This window comes from Pogoniulus pusillus, chromosome 20 (assembly GCF_015220805.1).
Source record: "Pogoniulus pusillus isolate bPogPus1 chromosome 20, bPogPus1.pri, whole genome shotgun sequence".
Lineage (NCBI taxonomy): Eukaryota > Metazoa > Chordata > Aves > Piciformes > Lybiidae > Pogoniulus > Pogoniulus pusillus.
Genome location: NC_087283.1, coordinates 6,086,376 through 6,106,718, shown reverse-complemented (window position 1 = coordinate 6,106,718; position 20,343 = coordinate 6,086,376). Strand labels below are relative to the sequence as shown.

At 42.4% G+C, this 20,343-nt stretch overlaps 1 protein-coding gene across 1 annotated transcript; it reads right to left on the bottom strand.

Annotated features, from left to right (window-relative positions):
- Positions 1-8,850: 8,850 nt before the first annotated feature.
- On the bottom strand, positions 8,851-14,834 carry LOC135184333 (protein phosphatase 1 regulatory subunit 3E-like). The gene has a single exon (XM_064159985.1). It carries the CDS (start codon positions 14,082-14,084, stop codon positions 13,128-13,130), a length of 957 nt encoding a protein of 318 aa, XP_064016055.1. The 5' UTR covers positions 14,085-14,834; the 3' UTR covers positions 8,851-13,127.
- Positions 14,835-20,343: the final 5,509 nt, after the last annotated feature.

Here is a 20,343-nt window from a genome sequence, read left to right as displayed (position 1 = left end):
CACTATCATGCAGTATTTATTGTGACAACATTCAGAGCCCACGGAGCTGGGAGCTTGATCCTGGCGGATTACAGATTCCCTGTGTCAGTTCAGATCTTTGACCTCCCTGTGTACGTTCCAAAGGGAAAGTTTGTTTCAGATCAGAATGAGTGCAGGCAAATGGAGCTGGACACTGTTTCATCCACCCTATTTTTCTCTCAATTTTGCTGCAAAGTAATAGGTTCTTCAGCCACTGCCAGGCAATGTATGACCCTTGTGGATCTCCCTTTAGTGCTTAGTCTAGAGAATTCTAATGCTTTTTTTTTTTCTTTTTAAAATTCCTTTCCTTTTCATCAATGAAACATGACACAGCAATATCTGTAACTCCTAGGGAACTTGGGGAATAGTGAAAACTGGCAGATCTGATCTCTTCCTCAAGCTTTGCCCTTAGCAGTGTTTGTAAGGTTAGACTTGAACATGATTAAAGGACAACTTTGTGGAGAAGCATCTGAAATAAAGTCCATTCAACCTTTCTTTCAAATTGTACGACTGGAAAAGGGATGAACTTTTGATTACAAAAGAGGAGATCTAGGAACCTCTCTGTCTCTGATTCTTTCACAGTTTTACATGGCCTTAAAATGATTTATTAAATTTCCAGTTCCTCTTAAAATGAGAACAATAATACTGAGGTGTTCCTCACGCGTGGTTCATGCCAAAAGCTCTGCAGTTCTGCAGTTATTTAGGCCAAAGGATGTGCATTGGAGAAAATAGTTTTATATCTTTCTACAATTCACTGAAGTACCTGAATTACACTACCAAAAGAATGTATTCTTTCCTGCTTGGTGTATGTTACCCAAGCAGAGCTCTCAGCTTTCAAATAATCCCATCACTCCACTACATTCAGCAGCAGCAGGAAGCCTCAGGCGGACCAGCATGCACTGGTTGGAGCCAAGCTCTGCAAAGGCATGAATGCAAAGCTTGCCAGCATGAATCCATAATGAATGCCTTTCATCAAAATAAAAAGGTGGAGTGAATGTGTATTAGCTTTGGTCTATGACACAACTGTAAATGCTTTTGTATAAATCACAGGGGGAAACACCAGTTGTTCCCCAATGTGTGCTCCTACAGAAAATTAATAAATGAGACAAAATAACTGATTTATCTGTGACCTCTTAAGTCTCAACCCTGAGCTTAAGAACTTTCCACTCGTAACTACTGGCTACTAAACATTATAGCCCTAGTAGAGAGATTGGTCTTATGGAAATTTATGATTTCCATACTTTTCCCACAACCAATAATTACATCTCTACATCTCCTAAGGGTAAACTACATCCTCATCTTTCTTCTTGCCAACACTGCCCTTCTGTTTCACAAGTACCAACCACTCTATCTCCCAAATTAGATAACTGAATAATAGGAGCTGAATTTGGAACTATTTTTGTTTCAATCCATATCTAGTTTTTGGAGATTTTTATCAACATCAGTCCTGAAGAGACTGCATACCTGAAATTTTGTCTGTTTTTCAACCAATGAAATGCTGCCTCTCAGCAAATCTTGGCCCATCAAGTATATAAATACATACCATGTCATTGTTACTTCTCACCAGAGGGGAAGAAATATCAGTAGTATAAAACTAGAAGTAATAACAATCAGTGGTGTGTTGATGAGCATAAAATAGAGGCCATGTCATCTTCAGTGTCATTAAATTAGCAGTAAGATGATTACTTAAGCAGCTCAGATGATTAGAAGTGCAGTGGATTTCAGTTTCTAATGCTCCTATTAACAGGTGTCATCTGTGGATAAGGATCCCCCTCCCTTATTTTTTATACTGAGAGATCAGAAATGTTCAGTCTTTCTCTGGTAATGGATCTCACCGCAGAGCTTTCATAAGCTAATCTGGCACATAAAGGACATAATATCTATCTTCATGTCAGCCTCATTGTGTGAGTAAAGAGAACTGCACCAACAAATCAATCTCAGCTCCTCAGCAGAGCGTGTGGGGCAGGGAGACATCACACAGCAAGAGGTAAAGGAAATAGCACCACTTGCACTGTATATTTGGGAGAAGAGAAAGAAACTAAGGGCAGTGCATAATTAATCACACGAGTTCACCAGTGGGTGGAACGCTGCAGGCTGTCAGGGTGACCTGCTGGTTAAATAAAGCAAGTCCAAGTCCAAAGAGGGATTATGGCAGCCTTTCACCACACGATGGCGCTGCACGCGTGAGCAAGGCAGGGCAGCGGGCAGCTGCTTTTCCCCTTCAGCTGCCCAGGTGCCTCAGTGACATCAGTGCCAGTTCTTCTCCTAGGCCAGCTGCGAGAGCAGGAAAAACGTGAAGCACATTTTGCTTCATCGAAAATGTTTAGGAACAGCTCTTTGCACACTATATGTAACAAAGGAACTCAATTAAACCTCATTTTGTTGTACCCAACTTTTCATCTTTCATCTCCCCAAGTCGCCTCTTCCCCCTTCTTGCAGCATGTCTAAAATGTGGCCTGGTGAGGAAGGGATGTGCATAGACAGTTTAAAATGTTATCAAGTCCCAAACATGATGCCAGCCACTGCATCAATAGGCACCTTTTGATAACTGAGTTTGACTGGGAGCTCTGGGGAACATTCTTCCACCAAAGTCACAGGGGAAAGTGTTTTGACACCAGTAAAGCTGCACCACCAATGCAACATCATGGTGTAGTGTTTTGACACCAGTAAAGCTGCACCACCAATGCTCCATCATGGTGTAGTGTTTTGACACCAGTCAAGCTGCATCACCAATGCTACATCATGGTGTAGTGTTTTGACACCAGTAAAGCTGCACCACCAATGCTACATCATGGTGTAGTGTTTTGACACCAGTCAAGCTGCATCACCAATGCTACATCATGTTGTAGTGTTTTGACACCAGTAAAGCTGCATCATCAGTGCTACATCATGGTGTAGTGTTTTGACACCAGTCAAGCTGCACCACCAATGCTCCATCATGGTGTAGTGTTTTGACACCAGTAAAGCTGCATCATCAGTGCTACATCATGTTGTAGTGTTTTGACACCAGTCAAGCTGCATCACCAATGCAACATCATGTTGTAGTGTTTTGACACCAGTCAAGCTGCATCACCAATGCTCCATCATGGTGTAGTGTTTTGACACCAGTAAAGCTGCATCACCAATGCTCCATCATGGTGTAGTGTTTTGACACCAGTAAAGCTGCATCACCAATGCCAAATCATGTTGTAAAAGCTGATATTTTTACATCAGCAAAATCTCAGAGAGACTGCAAAGTCATGGATATAAACAATGATGCTTCTACAAGTAAACATATTTTAATGTGGAGGAACATGGTTGGACTGACGGACAGCTGAAAATCCTTGGGCAAGCATTTCCAGGCAATAGGTCATCATGGATGCAAGTCAGTATTAAAATACTCCCAAGCAACATCCATCCTTGTAAATTACCAGCAAGATATGCTGCAGATAGCACAGGCACATTTTGAGAGCAGCTTGAGAATGTCCTCCATGTAATTTTCTCCACTTTGCCCACATTACTTGAGACACATTCCCAGAGGAACAGCCCTTGGAAGGAGAATTCAGGCTGAGTTCACCTCAAGATATTGATATTCCTCTCTTCTTGGCAAAGTATAAATCAGTTGCTTCAGAGCTGATGTATTTTAGTGCAGTACAAGTGTCCCTACTATATTAGGCTGTTTTGTCGTTTGTTTATAGTGTTCAATTATTTATGCTATTGAATGTCTCTTGTTCAGAGATGTATTTTAATGGAACCACAGCAGCTGTACCTTTCTCTAACCACGAAAATCAATCCACAAGAGGATGACTCTGCACTTTAGACTCAAGGGTACTGCTTTTCAGCCACTGCCTCTCTCCCTTCTCTTTCTTGCTGGATGGGTCTGGATCAAGAGAAAGTGACTGAGAACTAAGTATTCTTGGCAACTCCTGACTGTCCTGACAACCCCTCAGTTGTACCATAACTGGTGAGGTAAAGCCAGTGGTAAAACTGCTGCCATATCACCATTGCTTTTTTTTCCCTGCAGCGTGTCATCCTCAATTACAACTGAGAAGATTTTGCAGCTTTCTATTATGCTAAGGGACACTTCTTACATCAAGTTAGACAAAGAAAATTCAGCCATTCAAAACCCTGATTGCAATTTTTTTCCTTCCTATCTCCCCTATCTTCCATAGGTTTGAAGAGAAATTGAAGGACAATGTGGCCCTTTAACGCATGCTGCTGCTTCTGTGTGATCTAAAGCAGTATTTCTAACAGAGAATCTGACAGTGTTGTAAAGGGCTACTCTTTAGAGGCAGCACAGCCAACAACCATTTCTCCATTCTTCCTGCCCCTATGTACATGGAGATTTGCAAAGAGGAAGAGGCAGTTATCTCAAGGTCAGAAAAAGGTTAGGAACTATGGGACTAGACTACAGCAGCAACACAAGCAATTGGGATGAGGTTGCATGACCTGAGCTGATCTCAGTTCCCTGCTCCTTGGTCCTTGCTCTCTCTCCCTCCTCTTTGCCCTCTTTGCACCAGATCCTCTTTACTCTCATCAGGGCTGCCCCTTATGAGACAGCCATGGCAAACAACACATCTTCTGAGCCAATTCAGCTGTCAGTCAGATCAAAATTTACTGGTAGATTACAAAAAGCATCCCGTGAATGCTAAGAATATAAGGATTGGTATTATCATTAAGAGCAGTACTGCTCTGTGAATACTCCATATTATAACACTTGTTATAAGACTCTTAATCTACTGTAATTCTGTTCACATGAATTATTGTGGTCACATTTTGTCCCATGTAAGAGTTAAAACACTAAAAAAATTAAACCAAGACAAAAAGATGATGTAAATATACTCTTTTTGGTTGTTTGTTTTCCTTTTTGCTTCATTTTAGAGCACCATGACTTCATCACAATCTTCACTCTGAAATGTGTAACCCCATTACTTCAAGATCACTCAAACATAACAGCAGTTTTAAATTCAATGCATATGCCTTATCAAAAAGCAATTTGCACTCTATTATTCTAATCACTACAGTCAAATATTAATATAATGGCACCTTAAAAAAATTATTAAGAAAACAGTGCTGGATTCTGTAATTTATGTGAACTAACAGTTAATTTTTGCTTGAACACTAACACTAGCTAGACATTACACCTGAAATCATTCCCTTTGGGAAAAACAAGCAAACAAACAAAAAAACCCATAGAACTTTAGGGCTGCATTTTAATTATTTTGTCATTCCAATGGAATATGAAAATGCTATTATTAATAATATTAGTGATGAGGTAGCTAAGCAGATGCTTTGAAAGAGTGTAGAAAAATAAGTTGCACTTATTACATGAGAACAAATACATAACAGGTCTTCTGACTACATGATTTTTATCTGTATTACAAAGATGGTTTTAAAAGTCTTGCTTAAAGAAAGGCTGAAAAGTGCTCTTGGCATTGTAAGATAAGATGCTGTCTACACTGAAATGCAGGCAAAAATCAGAGCATTACAACAGCTCAAGAAACAAATGTTTCAAACTCAGTAATTAACAGAGAAAGAATATTTGGAAGAGTCCTTTAATCCATTGAGCTAGTGCTTAGCCTCAGTTCTACATCACCACTGGAGGAAAAGGCATGTGCTGGCTATAAGCAGCATGACTGCAGCTACTGCTGAATATAGATGGGACCTAGAAACTTTCTTCCTAGTCCCTAAGCACTGAAAGATTGGAACTATTATTAAAAACAAAAAAAATCTGAGTTCTTTTAACACACCTCACATCTACCCTCTAAGGAGGCCACTCTCTCCTCTCCTGAGATGGTGTTTCTGTACTTTCTAGCACCTAGCACAGGCTTTTGGCAGCTCAATCCTGAGTGGCACTTGAGGATGTTTCACCTGTTACTAGCAACCGTGATGATGCAAAGCTGGGAAGGAGTAAAGCCACAAAGACTTAGAGACATCCCTTTCTGAACTACAGAGTGCTTGGCTGGGTCTGGAACACTGATTACCATACAAGACCATGAAGACAGCTACGTACATTTATGTCCACCCATAACCTCATCCTATCTTCCTGCACCCTGGTTACACTTAAGAACATATTACCAACACAACCTGGTAGCTGCAGCTTACACAGAGAACACTTTTAATAGAGGCTTCCTGAGGACAAGCTGGATGGAAAATCTGGCACAAATATTAGCTCTTTGTCTTCAGATGTGCAGGTGCATCACATGCAGGCACTACAAATGAATTGGAACAGGATTGTTTCAGACCCTCCACAAAGAACTCATGGTTAATTTCTGATTTAAAAATAAAGAGTTATATTCACCACATGCTCACAATCCATATCATAATCTTTAATGACAACTGGAAGCTACAGGTTTATAAATATATATATATTTTGTAATTGTGACAACCAGTAACTAGGTGTGGTTTTGGTGGAAAATTGTCTGAAATACTGTAAGGCTAGGTAAATTACAAGGCATTATTAGAAAATGTTGATTTTCAACTTTTGGTGATATTACATTACTTTTACAAACATTAAAAACAAACATTTCTTGGTGAAATACAAACACTGCAGAAGAAACTACAACCAAAAGTCATTTACTAGTTAAGTACAGAGTTAAGAAACAATGAGGGGTTTTGCTTTCAAACAAAATCAAGGTAAATCAAAGAAACAGTAATAACTTACACATTAGAGAGCACTGTCTTTAGTGGACAGCACCTCCAGTAGACAGAGAAACAATTTGTGTAACACTCTAAGTGAGGAGTTAGGTTTGTTTAAACCCATTCCAAGAACAGTGATTTTGTGTCACAGCAGTCAGGGTTTCTGCTTTACAACACGGATTTGAGTCCAGATGTAAGCAGGTTTTGCACCCAGGTCAAGCTCATTTTGTATCAACCTTAAAATGCACAACCTGTGTCAGAGTGCATCTCCACGAGGCCAGTTACATGATGCACACAAAGACACCACAGTTTAGAAACTGGACTTGCAAGTGATCCCAACCAATTTTAGTTTAACTAAACTTTCAGTGAGCTTTAAAAGCACATATATGAGCTCTCTGAAGTTCAAAAGAGTTAACACAATTTGGCTTATTTTTAAAGATACAGAAATGAAAAAGAAAAATCATTCTAAAACTCACAACAGTAACACCTTTCAGCCTAGAAAGTGAGAAATTACAGCTTCATTATGCACTTTGCTGAAATATTGTCTTGTTACTGTTACCCAAATAAGCTTTCCTATTATTTAGTGAAGTCAGATTGGACAAACAAGAGCCTACAGATATGAGACTAGTTAAGACACACAGTTGCCTTAATGACACTTTCAACAGAACATTCTACATAGACACACCAATACATCAACTAGACAAATCAAGTTAATCCCTAAAATAAAAACCCCAGGTGCACCATAATATTGCATAGAAAGAAATCCCTGGCATTAATACACTTGCACTGGAGACTAGGAAGTTCTCCCTGCCTTGCTAAGTCAAAGCACATATTTTTTTAACAAAGCACACCTCACATTTGCCTTTTTTTCTTAGCTATATTCTTTGGAATCACTAGTGCACATATTATTTCAAGCATATTTTAATTCTGCATGCTATTGTTTAATGTAAAAAACAAAACAAAACAAACAACCAAACCCAAAACACTGAAATTGAAAGGAAAATGGATTTTTTTTTTCCTGCATTCCTCTCAAAACCAGAACATAATCTCCCTGTGCTGCATAAAAATAAAACCAGACCTTTCTCAACAACAGAAAGCTCAAACAGAAGCCAGGACAGCTGAATGCATAGGATATTCATATCAGATAGGGAAATCCATGGTCAAAAATCCTTTCTATAAAATAATGCAAAAGTTACATTTTAAGCTGGACATAGTCCAGCGGTAGCCAGTGGTTTTACAGCTCAGTGTTCCCTTGGATCATGGAAGCCCCACATTCATGTCCATACAATGATGTAAGGAAGTTCTCCCACCACTTCACTGCTTCAGAACAATTCTCTCATCTAAGCTGAACCTGAGAAAACCTTTTTCAATCGAAACAGCTGTGTTTCCCTGAATGTGTTTGATTTCAGACATGACCTTCTTCCATTTTACTAAGTACTGATCAGCTCTACATAAGGCTAGTTATTTTTGTTTCACAGCAAAATAGGCTACAGTCACTTCCTATCCTCAACTATTTCTGTTTGGAAAACAGTGCTCAAAAATATTTTCACTTCAGTAGATAACCTTTCACATGTTCAGATCGTGCACAGATGAAGTGCATACAGGAACCAGAATCACTGATGATGTGCCAAGAAGCTGTGCAGTATAATTGAAAGGTAGAAGTCCTTTTCTTCAGATATTCCTTACAGTCAGCACATGTCTTATACAAACTGTGTAGATAGATTAAATCCATCCAAAAGTTTTAACAATGTGCATTATGCAGCACCAGATAAATAAAAGCTGAAAAGAACAGGTCTTCACAAATAGATGTCATAAAAAACTAGATTTTCTTATTTCAGATAGAATATATTCTTAGAATATCTGTGTAAGAGAGGTGAATATATACAACAAATATCTTTTGTCATATAAACTATAGTCACAGTTGGTTTTTTTTACTTAACTACATCATTGTAGAGGTCTACCAAGAAGACATATTTGTGGCTGCAATTTCTTTTATTGTATTATGGGGAAATGCTATCAAATTCTTCTAGCTGCTACAGATACATGATTTCTGGCACAGTTGAAATGTATCAGGAATTAGAATTGCTAATTATAGTTTTAGTATAAATTTCATTTTAATGACAAAGTCATTATTGGTCTTTTGGTGAGAGAGCTAAGGAATACGTAAGATTTCTCCCTAGGAAATGTTGAAAGGCACATAAAATTCATTATATATATAAATAAAATAAGAGAAAAAGGAGATTCTAAGTGTTTCTGTAGGTTACTTTACATGAAAATACAGAATTAGCAGATGTTTGCCTGTTGGCGCTATGGAAAAACGTTTCATGTGTCTGTAAAGAGGCAGTGCTTATGCATGAGCAGACATTTGTTCATCCAAGTGGTACACTTTCCCCTCACATATGCTGAAACAACAGAGGGTGTGCACTTATTCTGTTGGTTACTGAGATACCAGGGCACACACAGTCACATCAAAGAGTTACTTGCAAATGGCCAAAAGAGGATCAAAAATGATTGACCTGAAATTCTGTACAGGTACCGAATATGAGAGCCTGTTATGGACTTTATGCTAGTAAATAGTAATAAGTTTAGCTAGCTGAAATCCCATTTACAGTCTCTTGACAGTTCTGATTCCTTCTAGGATTTAGAATAATTGGGGTAGATTTCAGAACTATTGCCATAAAGGACATAAAACCACATGCAAAAACTCTGCCAGTCGAAGTGCGGAGCAGCAAACGTTGACGTGTATCAGGCGTACAGTACAATTTGACTCGCTGTGTAAAGGATCATTAGATTGCACATAAAATAACATGGCACACTGCACAAAGCTACATACACCTCTGCACACTAAATGACAGAAACATTCTTACCTCTGCCCAGACAGAAGCAATGAATAATTCACTCAGAAGTGAATTACACCATCTAAGGATTATTGCCTTGCCTAAACCATAATAGAAAGGGGCATGGGCTCCATTTGCATGGGGGAATCAACATACAAAGAGGTGACATTTATTCCAGAAAAAGGTTGGCTTGAAAACTTTCAAACATTTCCCTTTGCCTGTGAAAGTTCATTTTGTGGGACTATATTCTTTAGAAATAATGTTTTTTCAAAGTTATTTTGCACCTGCTCCCATTAAAACAATCGATGAGCCACCAATTGGAAAATAATCCTCTTTAGCACAGGTCTTCCTCCTCAAAGTCATCATTTATGTAACTATCACACAATTATTATCTGGGATTTTTATTTCATCTCCACTGATTACGATGCTTGTAGCAAGCCATACAGCATCAGGTTGCAATCTAAAGGATTGGAAATCGTATATGGATGCTGACAAAGAATACTCAGGATCATTGCAGTTGAGAATGGGTTTGGAAAGTGGATAAAATTTGCCTGGAAATCAATTGGTGCAATAGGAGCGAAAATGTGCAATCAGAGTAGTGCAGCTTTGGCATATACCACTGGTAAAGTCCTGTTAAAACATCTCAAGCCTCATCAACAGCATTTCCTAGTCAAAGATGACCAGGTGCAACCTTACCCCTCCAGGCTCTATAAAGTAGGTGTTTATAAATGCTTCTAGAAGATCATGCCTCTTCCTGAACTCACACCTCTATCACTGACAGTCCGTGATCAAGTTGAAGCCCAGAGAACACCTCGCACACTCACAAAACCCACTGCACTTACAAAACTCAGTGTTGAGACCAGGCTCAACTGCTTGAAAGCTCAGGAGGCTCTGCTTTGCAAAACAGTCTTCTGATGTGCTACAGCCTCAAAAGGTTCAGTACTCAGGCTTGTGTTTGACAAAGGGGGTCACAAATAAAAGAGCGATAATATCTGAATGGCGTTATAAAGCCAGAGCCCAGTCCTGCCTATAACACGGCAGCTAAAAGCAACTTCAATCTCACCTAAGTCACAACAAAAAGGATAATATAATAACTTGTGCGTGTACTCAATGTACATACATCCATTTAGATAGCCTAAATTTAGAAAGAGTTTAAGCCACAGTTGCTATAAGATTTTTAAATGACTAGAGATCTGCAGATGCTGCATAAACCAAGTAACGACGACAAAAAACGATCTAGAACTCAAGTTATCCACTGTTAAAAATGGTTTTAGCACCATTTATGTTCCTAAAGCCATTAAAACAGGAAAGCTTGTCAAACCTTTATAAGCAAAGCCTGCAGAATCAGCTAGTCTGAAATGCACAGACACAATTTTTTCCCCCATGCATTTTCATTGGTTTTCATTCACTACTTGGGTAGGAAAGCACAACCAAAAGATACTTTGGAAAGTTAAATAAATAAAAGGATGTTTGGCTTTATTTCCACCAGATAACAAAGTGCTTTCAAATGGAGACAAGTCCTTTCCCTTCTCTCCAGTATTAAGGCTCTTCTTAAGAGAATAAGTTTATCTAAAAGTCACTTGGGCTTTCTTCATCACATACACCACTTAATTTCTTTAATCATGGACACTTTAAGACCCTAGTTCTGCAGTTCTGGCTTTATATGTACTTGTAATACAGGATGGCTTCATTATGTGATGCAGACACTTAATATTCACCAGTGGAAGCACTCAGTAGACGCTGCTAAGTACAAACCACCTTACTGGTAGTACAGTCTCGCTCTTATTTCTATTAGATCAGAAGCAGGGAACTAGAGAAATTAAACTAAAACTCCTTTTCCCAGACCTTTCTTACTTTTTTCCCCTCGTCAGAATGTACACATTTAATTATTCTGACTGAACTCTCAGGAGACAAAAGTACTCTCAATTCCCACCAAGGTCAAAAGGTTCTATGACATTAATCAAGCTCTTCAGGACACTTAACTCTTTCAAGGAACGTGCAAATGCAGCTAAAAATCACATTCAATTCCTAACCAATCTAGAGAAGATCCAAAATTTAAGGGCCTGATCTTACAGATCTTCATAACCACACTGACATCAGTTCTGTCACCCTCAGAAGTCATATTTGTAGAGGTCCCTCCTGCAAACAGACATGCCTAAATTCTGGGAAATTAGGACCCAGATTGGGCACCAGCTTAACATATCCTCAGTTAAACTCCTGAAAAAGCAACTTTGAAAAGGAAAAGCCTCCATTTACTGCTAATGTAATTTAAAACATGCCTTTGAAGGCAGAAGTCAGCATTCTCTGCAATTTTGATACATATTTACATGGCAAGACATGGCTTTCTTCACAAAACTTCAAAGACAACTTGAAATCTGCCACTCAGGAAAGTTTTAAGGAAAATTCAGAGCATTTTGCTTTTCAGAAAGCAGAATCCTGCACTGATACCTCAGCATAAAAAAATCAAATTAAACTGTGAGGAGGAGTAAAACTGGAAGTGTTGCTCAGGATGCAGACTAAAATGACAGATTCAGCTCTTACCATCTCTAGTTCCTTTTGGTGCAGCTCCATGGCCTTCCTGACCTGAACACAAGCAGCTTTAGGGGACCAGTCCTATCGAAACAAACAATGGATCCTGACAAACCTTTACAGTGACACACATGTGAATTTTAGACAAAATGCTTGCTTGTTAAAAGTCTCTCAGTGGGCTGCAATTCAATTAGAATGTGACCTTATGTTTTCTGTTCTAAGTATGCTTAAACACACGAAATAATTTAGGTCAAACAAACAAACAGAATACCCCAAACCAACCAACCAACCAAAAGCTCTCTGCCTTAGACTGATGGATCGTTTTTAGAGCACGATGAAACAGGGCTACAGCTGGGTCCATCTGTACTCTTCTCTTTTTCGGCTCAAACAGGTAACTTGCTCGTAGCCCTGCCCTGTCAGACAGCCCCACAGGACAATGAACACGACTGGGCCAGCGAGGCTCTTGAGATGGGACCCAGCACCTTGCCGGAGCCAGGCTTCGCTTAAGCAGGCTTTGGCAAAGAGGATGGCTGGGGCGGGTGCCTCATCACAGTGCCCTCCCTATCACCACAGCCTGACCCCTGGAGGTGACGACAGATGATCCTGACCTCTGGCACCCGGGAGCATCTGTTCGCACCTGAGGCCCCTGGGCCAAGGCAGTGAATTCCGCAAACGTGCCGGGCCCATCTCCCTCCTGAGCCTGGCCGGGCAGCTGCTTTGGTGGTAGCCACAGTGCAGCGGGAAGCAGATGGAAGCGGAAAACCGCACCGGCCGCACACCGTGCGCCCGGCCTCCCTGCCAGCAGCCTGGGAGGCTTTCGGTCGGCATCGCCAGTGCAATATAGACTATAAACTGTCCGTCTGTAAACACAATTCAGGAAAAAACTTCCGGCGACTTACAGAGAAGCGGCTGGAAGCGAGGCCTGCGCTGGGCCGCGGAGCCCCGGAGGGGCTGGCGAGGCCGGAGGGGTGCCGAGCCCCTCTGGAGGGTTAGGGGCAGTCAACCCTTGGCCCTCAGCGGCGGCGGGACCGGCCTGCCGGCTCCGCGCTCCCTCCGCGACTTGCTCAGCGCCGATTCCTGCCCGCAGTCCCTCAGCAGGCGACCGCTCCCCGCCGCGTCCCCGCCTCAGATGAAGTGGATCCAGGCGGTGCTGTCGGGGTCTTGCGGGAGTCCGGCAGCGGGCAGGACGCGCTGCCGGCCCCGCAGCCGGTAGTTCGCGCCTTCGTTGTTGTCCCAATACTCGGTGCCGGCGACGCGGTAGCGGACGGCAAACTCTAGCGTGGCCTCGGCGGCAGTGGCCAAAGGCAGGAAGAAGACGAAGCGGTCGGTGAAGCCGTCCGCCGGCCCAGGCGGCTGGTAGGCGGCGGGCACCTCGGCGCAGCTGGCCCAGCTGTTGAGCGTGTAGCGCACCGACACGGCCTTCTCGTAGGCCAGGTTGAGGACGCGCACGGCGCCGCGCAGCCCTGCCGGCTCGGCCCGCACCCACTCCAGCCTCACCTTGTGCTGCCGCACCCGCTCCGCGAAGCCGGGGCTAGCGCCGGGCTGCGGGGGGAAGAGCGGCTCTAGCAGCGGTGACGGCGGCCCGAACAGCACCGGCTCCAGGTCACCCAGCGTCGGCGGCTTTCTAGTCTTGAAGAGGTCGGCGGTGCGAGGCGGTGGCGGGGCGGGTAGTGGCACCTGCGGCAGGTCGGCCTCGCAGAAGTGGCGCACGGAGATGAGTTCCAGGCCGAGGGAGTCGGCAAACCGCACCGTCTTGCGGCGAGAGGGGCTCTGCTGCAGCGCCGGACGCAGGCTGCGGTCGCCGGGCGTAGGCAGAGACTTGGCGCGGCGGCGCTGCGTGGGGCTGGGGGGCACAGCGGACAGCGTGGGCTCCCGACCGCGGGGCGGCGGCGGCTTCTTCTCGCCCGCCGCTTCTCGCACCACGGGCTGGGGTAGCGCGGCTTCACCTTCGGGGCTGCAGCCCCCCTTGCACTGCTCGGCCAGGCTGCCATAGAGACAAGCGCTACAGCTGAAGTTGCGCGGCAGGTAAAGCCGGGGCGGCGGCGTGGGCACCGAAGTGTGCAGCGAGCCTGCCTTATCCATGGGGCGGCGGGTGAGAGCGGCGGCGACTGTGCCAGCGGCTAGCGCACGACCCGGGGGCTCGCCGCCCAGCGCCCCGCTCCCGGCCTGGCGGCGCTCCTTCTCTCGGGACGCGGCGTGTAGCTGGCGAGACGGTCTAGCGTTCGGTCCACCGTGCCTGCCTCTCTTCTGGACCCAGCGGCGGCAGGATCACCTCCGCGTTGTCCCCGTCGCGGCCGGCCCCGGGGTGTGCTTGCGGGTGCATGTGTCCGCAGCGCTCCGGCTGCTGCTGACGTGCCGGGGACAGGCAGCGGAATACGCCCCAAGTCATCCTTCCTCCCCCATGGCTCCGCGCTGCCCACCCGCCTCGGTGTCGTCCTCGCCACCTTCCCTAATTACTTCCCGCGGCTGCCGCCCCCCCTCTCCCGGCGGCTCCCCCGCCCTGCTTTCCTCAATACTGAGGCTCTGCCGTCCCTCTCTCCCTCTTCGTCCTCCTCCTCGTTGCGTTCTGGGTCTTTCCTCGAGGATCTCATCCAAAAAGAGGAGGCGGGAGGGATTCCCCGGTGGATGCATTAAAATTCATAGCGGCGCTCTCCCTCGCCCGATTCGCTACAGAAATAGCTGCTCAAGGAAGAAGCAAAGCTGGGCTCTGAAAGATTAAACGGGCCGATAAGAAACAGCTGGCTTGCAAGTTGGATCTCGCAGTGTACATTTAAAGGAAGAAATCCAGCTAATCTGCTGTAATGCGTTTACAGTACATCTGCTGGATAAAATACACCTGCCGTGGCCCTACTACAGTTTTGCATTCGCAGTAAAAGCAGCTCCAGTCTAAACATGGAGAGCTGCTTATGAAACATCAGCTTCATTTGTCCTTTTCTGGAGAGTATTTAATCATTGCCGAGCAACATCCAAATTAGCTGTAGTTTAATGAAAAGCAGACTACGGTGCAGGCAGTCCAGGGAGCTAAAATACTCTTCTAGCAAGCCGCTTCATTCCAGACTTTCCGTAATCTCTACTTGCTTTTAATTAGTAAATTGCATTAAAACCAGTGATCCCGCCACCCTGCCAGAGACTGAGCCTGAACTGTGTTGACATGCGATTCTGATTTAGCTTCTCAGCAGGAGTTTTTACACCTTCAGCACTTTATCTGCAGCACTTGGGGTTCCTCTGAAAGTCTAGGCAGTGGAAATGCGGCTGATGAGATTAAGCACAGGGCAAGTAAACCTGAGCAGGACGAAGAGAGAAAGAGAGAAAGAAAGAGAGAAAGAAAGAGAGAAAGAAAGAGAGAGAGAAAGAGAGAGAGAAAGAGAGAGAGAAAGAAAGAACGAAAGAAAGAAAGAAAGAAAGAAAGAAAGAAAGAAAGAAAGAAAGAAAGAAAGAAAGAAAGAAAGAAAGAAAGAAAGAAAGAAAGAAAGAAAGAAAGAAAGAAAGAAAGAAAGGACAGACTAGCAGAAAGCTAGGGAAAGCTCCTCCTGTCTCATGTCAGAACAATCAGGTTTAGTTCCTTTACTAATAAGTATGAAAATAATTCCTAAGTTATTGCTGCTGGGCTCCAAATATATTTTTTTTAATGACAGATGACTCATAAGTAGGGAATGAAAAATTATGCCCAGCAGTGCTAAATTTGACATCATTGTGCTTCCCAGTGATTTGTCATGTCATTGTCTTACATTCACAGGTTGATCATAGGTTTTGAAAGATGATGTAGTAATAATATAAAGAATTACATCTGAGCTAATTAGCTCAGAATCTTAGGATTGTCTCAATTATCTTTTAACACACACTACAGGAAGCATTCATTAGGTCTCTTTCTCAAGCTTTGCTCACAAAAAAAATTGAGTGTGTCAGGAAAATGACATGAACTCATGTTTGGTATTTTTATGTTCCTGATAATTTGGAGGATAAAAAGAACAGGCCCCAAAGAACTGTTCAAACAGGTTTAAAGATGACAGCTTATTTTGTGTTTAGTTTTGGTCTTAGTAATTTCTAAACTGATTTTCCAGTAATTTTATAAAGAACCCTTGTTTTTGCTGATGTTAATTTAACTTATAAACCAGTAATTAGTAAGAACTTTTTAGATTAACATGCAAAGTTTTTGCATTTTTTAAACTATCATGAAACTATCAGAACTAATAAAACCAAATTGGCTGAAACATGATTAGACAATCAGTGGGTTGGAGCAATGTCTTTAGGTGCACAGGAGGAGCACAACTGGAGTAATTTAGCTTCTGCTGTGCTTTACACGACTGAGGTGCCTCAGCAGAGTTTGACTTCCCCTTTTCCAGTAACTTTAGTTGCCTAACTTCTTATCATAAACTTGTGTAATGTTCTTGCCTTTGGGCTTTTTCAGGCCTCTTCTGTAATATTTCACAGCACTAAAAAAAAAAAAAAAGCAGTAATTAACCTACTCCTTTTTTCTCTGGTGGTGGCTGGCAATGTAGTTCATGTAACCGATTTGAAAATAGAGGTTCCCAAAAAGTGTGAACAAAAGACTGGCATTAAAAAGGAAAAACAAAGAAGAAAGAAAAAAAAATTCTGTGATAAGAAAGAAAAAACAAAACAAACAAAACAATAAAAAAAACCCCACAATCAACAAAACAAGGCAGTAAACATTGGACCAGCCAGGTCAAGGCAACATGAGATGCAGAGAGACACCCATGTTAAGTGACTGACACGATGAGAACATGGTTCAGCTCTGATCATCAGGTAAGACCTGATGGTTTTTTAGACTTGCATGGGAAGGAGAATCTTGTATGGGCACGTGGATAGTGGAGAAAAGGGTAAAGAGACTTGATACAACTGCCTGACGACTGTGAATAACTTCACCTCTCATCTTTCTGGAGTAGAGTGGAAGAAAGCCATTCACAGGCTTGTAAGAAATCAGAAATAAATGGTACTGAAATAATCAAAACTACAACTCACCAGCTAATCCTGGAGGTACTCACATTTGCACCTGCACTTTCCCTCACACACCTCGAATTGTGGCACACATGGAGCACCTCAGCCTTGTCTCTTGAGCATTGTCACCATGAATCCACCAGAATACATAACAAAGGTATTTAGGTATCTCTCACTTTCTCACTTATTTCCCAACACTTCTCGCTGAATCTACTGTGGGAGGTGTGCTGATGCTTGCTGCTTTTTTTTTTACTCTCCTGCTCACCTGTCAAGGCTGAAGTTGTGGGAACTCTTACATCTTTCACTTCTCAGAGTGTCCCTATTACTAGACTGATCTTCCTCATATAATGAATTTAAGACAGACACAGTAAGTGAGAGTTTTGAGCACATAATTTAACAAACACACAGAGAGACATTTCCCCAAATAGCTGCAGCCTTGTGCATCCTTCTGTGATATGGAAGCTGGGAAGCATCTCACACTATTTGTAAAAGGAAGTTTTTTGAGTGTTGCCTACTGTAAATATCTGTTCAGAGCAAATGTTTACATTCTCAGAAGCAAGCAAGCACCACCACACATACAGAAACCATGGCTTAAGATATGCAGTGGTAGGCATACACACAGCACCCCCTCTCCATCTTGATTTAGTTCACAAAATTCTGAACACCTAAGTTTAGAAGTCTAATCTGTCTGTTCATTTACAGTGCTATATTAAGGATGTTATCCACAGCTCTTTTCTAAGTGATGCTGTCAATAACAAAGCTGATAAAGAAATCAGTACAGACTTGGCCAGCCCCCTTGAAGAGACACCTACTGTTTATTCACTGAAGAACGGTGGGTTTAGGACAAGGCAGATTAGAAGTGGCCAGCAGGAATAGAGTATTCATAATGTACATTCTAGAGCTACAGTGTGTTGCTGTATTTTAGGGTAAGGAAAGTGGAAGGTCTTATATTACTGTTGGTGTTGACACAATTAGGAAATGGCATTTGGGCATTGCTTTCATTCCTGCAGGTTCCTCTCCCTTTGCAGATTTAAATAGCATGGTCATAGGATAAAGTTTGTCCAAATAACATTGTCCCAGTAACTTTTTGTCAACCTGTCTCTGCATCTTCCAGCTGACATCAAAAATGTTAAAGACAGTCTCTTGTTCTGCCGATGTAGCACTGAGTGAGTCTGACATTTCTGCCATGCCAAACTGCATTTTAAAATCCCTCTGATGCCAGAGAATTTCCAGCTAACCGAACAGTGACTTTTGGTCCCCTCTTTTGATAGGATTTAAATGATTCACAAAGAAAACGGCAAAACCCATGGAGGCAATGAACTGGGAGCTTTCTTCTGCTGCATTTATCAATTGTCTGGACTCCAGTTAATCTAGGAGAAAGCAGATGCCGGTGCTGGGGAGCATTAGGCAGAACTACAATGGAGCCATTAAAAGAGAGGAGTGTCTGAGTGCTGGGGCTTATCCAAAGTGGCCGCTGTCACATGTCCACTTTAACTTTCCAGCAGAGGTTTATTTTTAGTAATGAGAACTGTAGGCAGATAAAATGGATGTAAAGGCAAAGTGCATTACAATTACATCAGCTTTTGAGACGAAGTTGTGACTCAGTGTACGAATTGGAAAGGTCAGCTTCTGCTCTCATTTGTGTCTGTGCAGTGCTTCTGTCACCCATGAGCTGTGCTGGGGTTACCCTAGAATATCACCCAAGAGTTTAATAATCTTATATGACTACATGAATCTGACAATGGTATTTACACTGACAGTTGGTAAGCCTTGCATGAAACACTTGTTTTGCACACTTCTACTTTAAAAATACCTTCTCATATTGTTTCACATGAATGATTAACTCAGACTTTATTGATTTCCCCAAGAAAATATCTTGGTCACATCTCAGAGAGATGTCAGGTTAGATTTAGGTAAAATGCCTGAGGTAAATATAAAAAAAAATAAGCATTTGGTTAGAGAACAATGGCACCTTCTGTACCAAATATTATCTTCATCTAACCAGGATATACAGCCCATCTATTTGAGATGCAAACTGTGTGATCCACAGAGCTGTTACCAGGGACATTTGATGTCAAACAAAGATCAGTGAATAATTTCCAGAGGCTGTAAGGCTTTACATTCTGCTAAACAGAGATGTGACACTTGGAGAGATTGATTTGTGGGTTTTTGGCTTTCTCTCAGAATATTGAGAGCCAAAGAAAGACACAAGATCATCACAAAAATACCATTTAAAGAGTTTACCTCAGTTCATGACCTTGTGAATCTGCCTTATTGTACGATGCTCATAGAATTTTATTAGTTAAACATTAACCATCTTTGTTGACTCAGACATGATTGGCTTAAGACTTCTAGAGAGAAGGTAAGCTTAAAAAAAAAAAAAAGCCCCAATCAAGACTACAGTAGAAAAGGAAAAAAATCCAACAAAAATACCCCAACAACCTAACCATGTACAAGACCGGGGTAAAATTGATCCACTTGCTGTTCCCAGCTGCAAAAATGAGCCAATCTCTTGACATAAGTACAGGTCAGGAAGCCAAGACCACAAGAAATCAATTAGAATCAGAAGGTGAGTTAAGTGTAGATGCTATAGCTGATACAGCTTCAAAAGAGATTGCAACCCATTCTAGGAAGTCTTAGCTGTTGCCCTACAACATATGGCACTGAAATTGCCATATGGAACAAGTTACACTGTTCAAACGTTCCAAGATGGAAGATCCACCACTCTAAGTGGAACTTTCAAGACAGCAAATCCAGAAGCTCCAGGGCATGAAGAGATTAACCTGCTTGATCCTAAATGGCTGCGAATCTTTGACTTTTAAGTCTTCACAAGTACATCCACATGTAAAAAGATGCCACTGGGAAAGGTAATTCAGACTTTTACTGGAGTAATACAAAAGCCATTATCTCTCACATGTTCAATGGTACTTCAGCTGAGAGTGCTTCCTGTAGTCACAATGCTTGAGCAACAGAAATGAAAAGGAGCAGACATCATGAATGACAAAGTGAGAGGACAAAAAATAGAAAATTAATGAATTATCTTAAGCCACACAAAGGTCTCCTGCAAGAAGATTCTAAGCAGTTATACTGGCACTGTGCTCTTACATCAGACTAAAGTATTGCAACCATTTCTAATCCTATTGCTTTCAAAAACAATGGTCACGAAGCCTGTATGCAGATTGCACACACAAACCACAACCAATACACAAGATCACAATGATATCCAGGGCTGCTTAACTGCTGATGTCAGCAGCAGGTATAACACTGAGGTCAAGGGAGGAAACAAATGAAAAATGCAGGAGGTTCCATTGTTCTGGATTACCTTCCTCAGCAGTCAGTCAGGTTGCAGGAGCTGCAGTGCAGTCCAGACTGACCTAATATTTCT

What these genes read in the sequence shown, in the direction of transcription:
- LOC135184333 (XM_064159985.1), bottom strand. Translation starts at nt 14,084, where the DNA reads ATGGATAAGGCAGGCTCGCTGCACACTTCGGTGCCCACGCCGCCGCCC.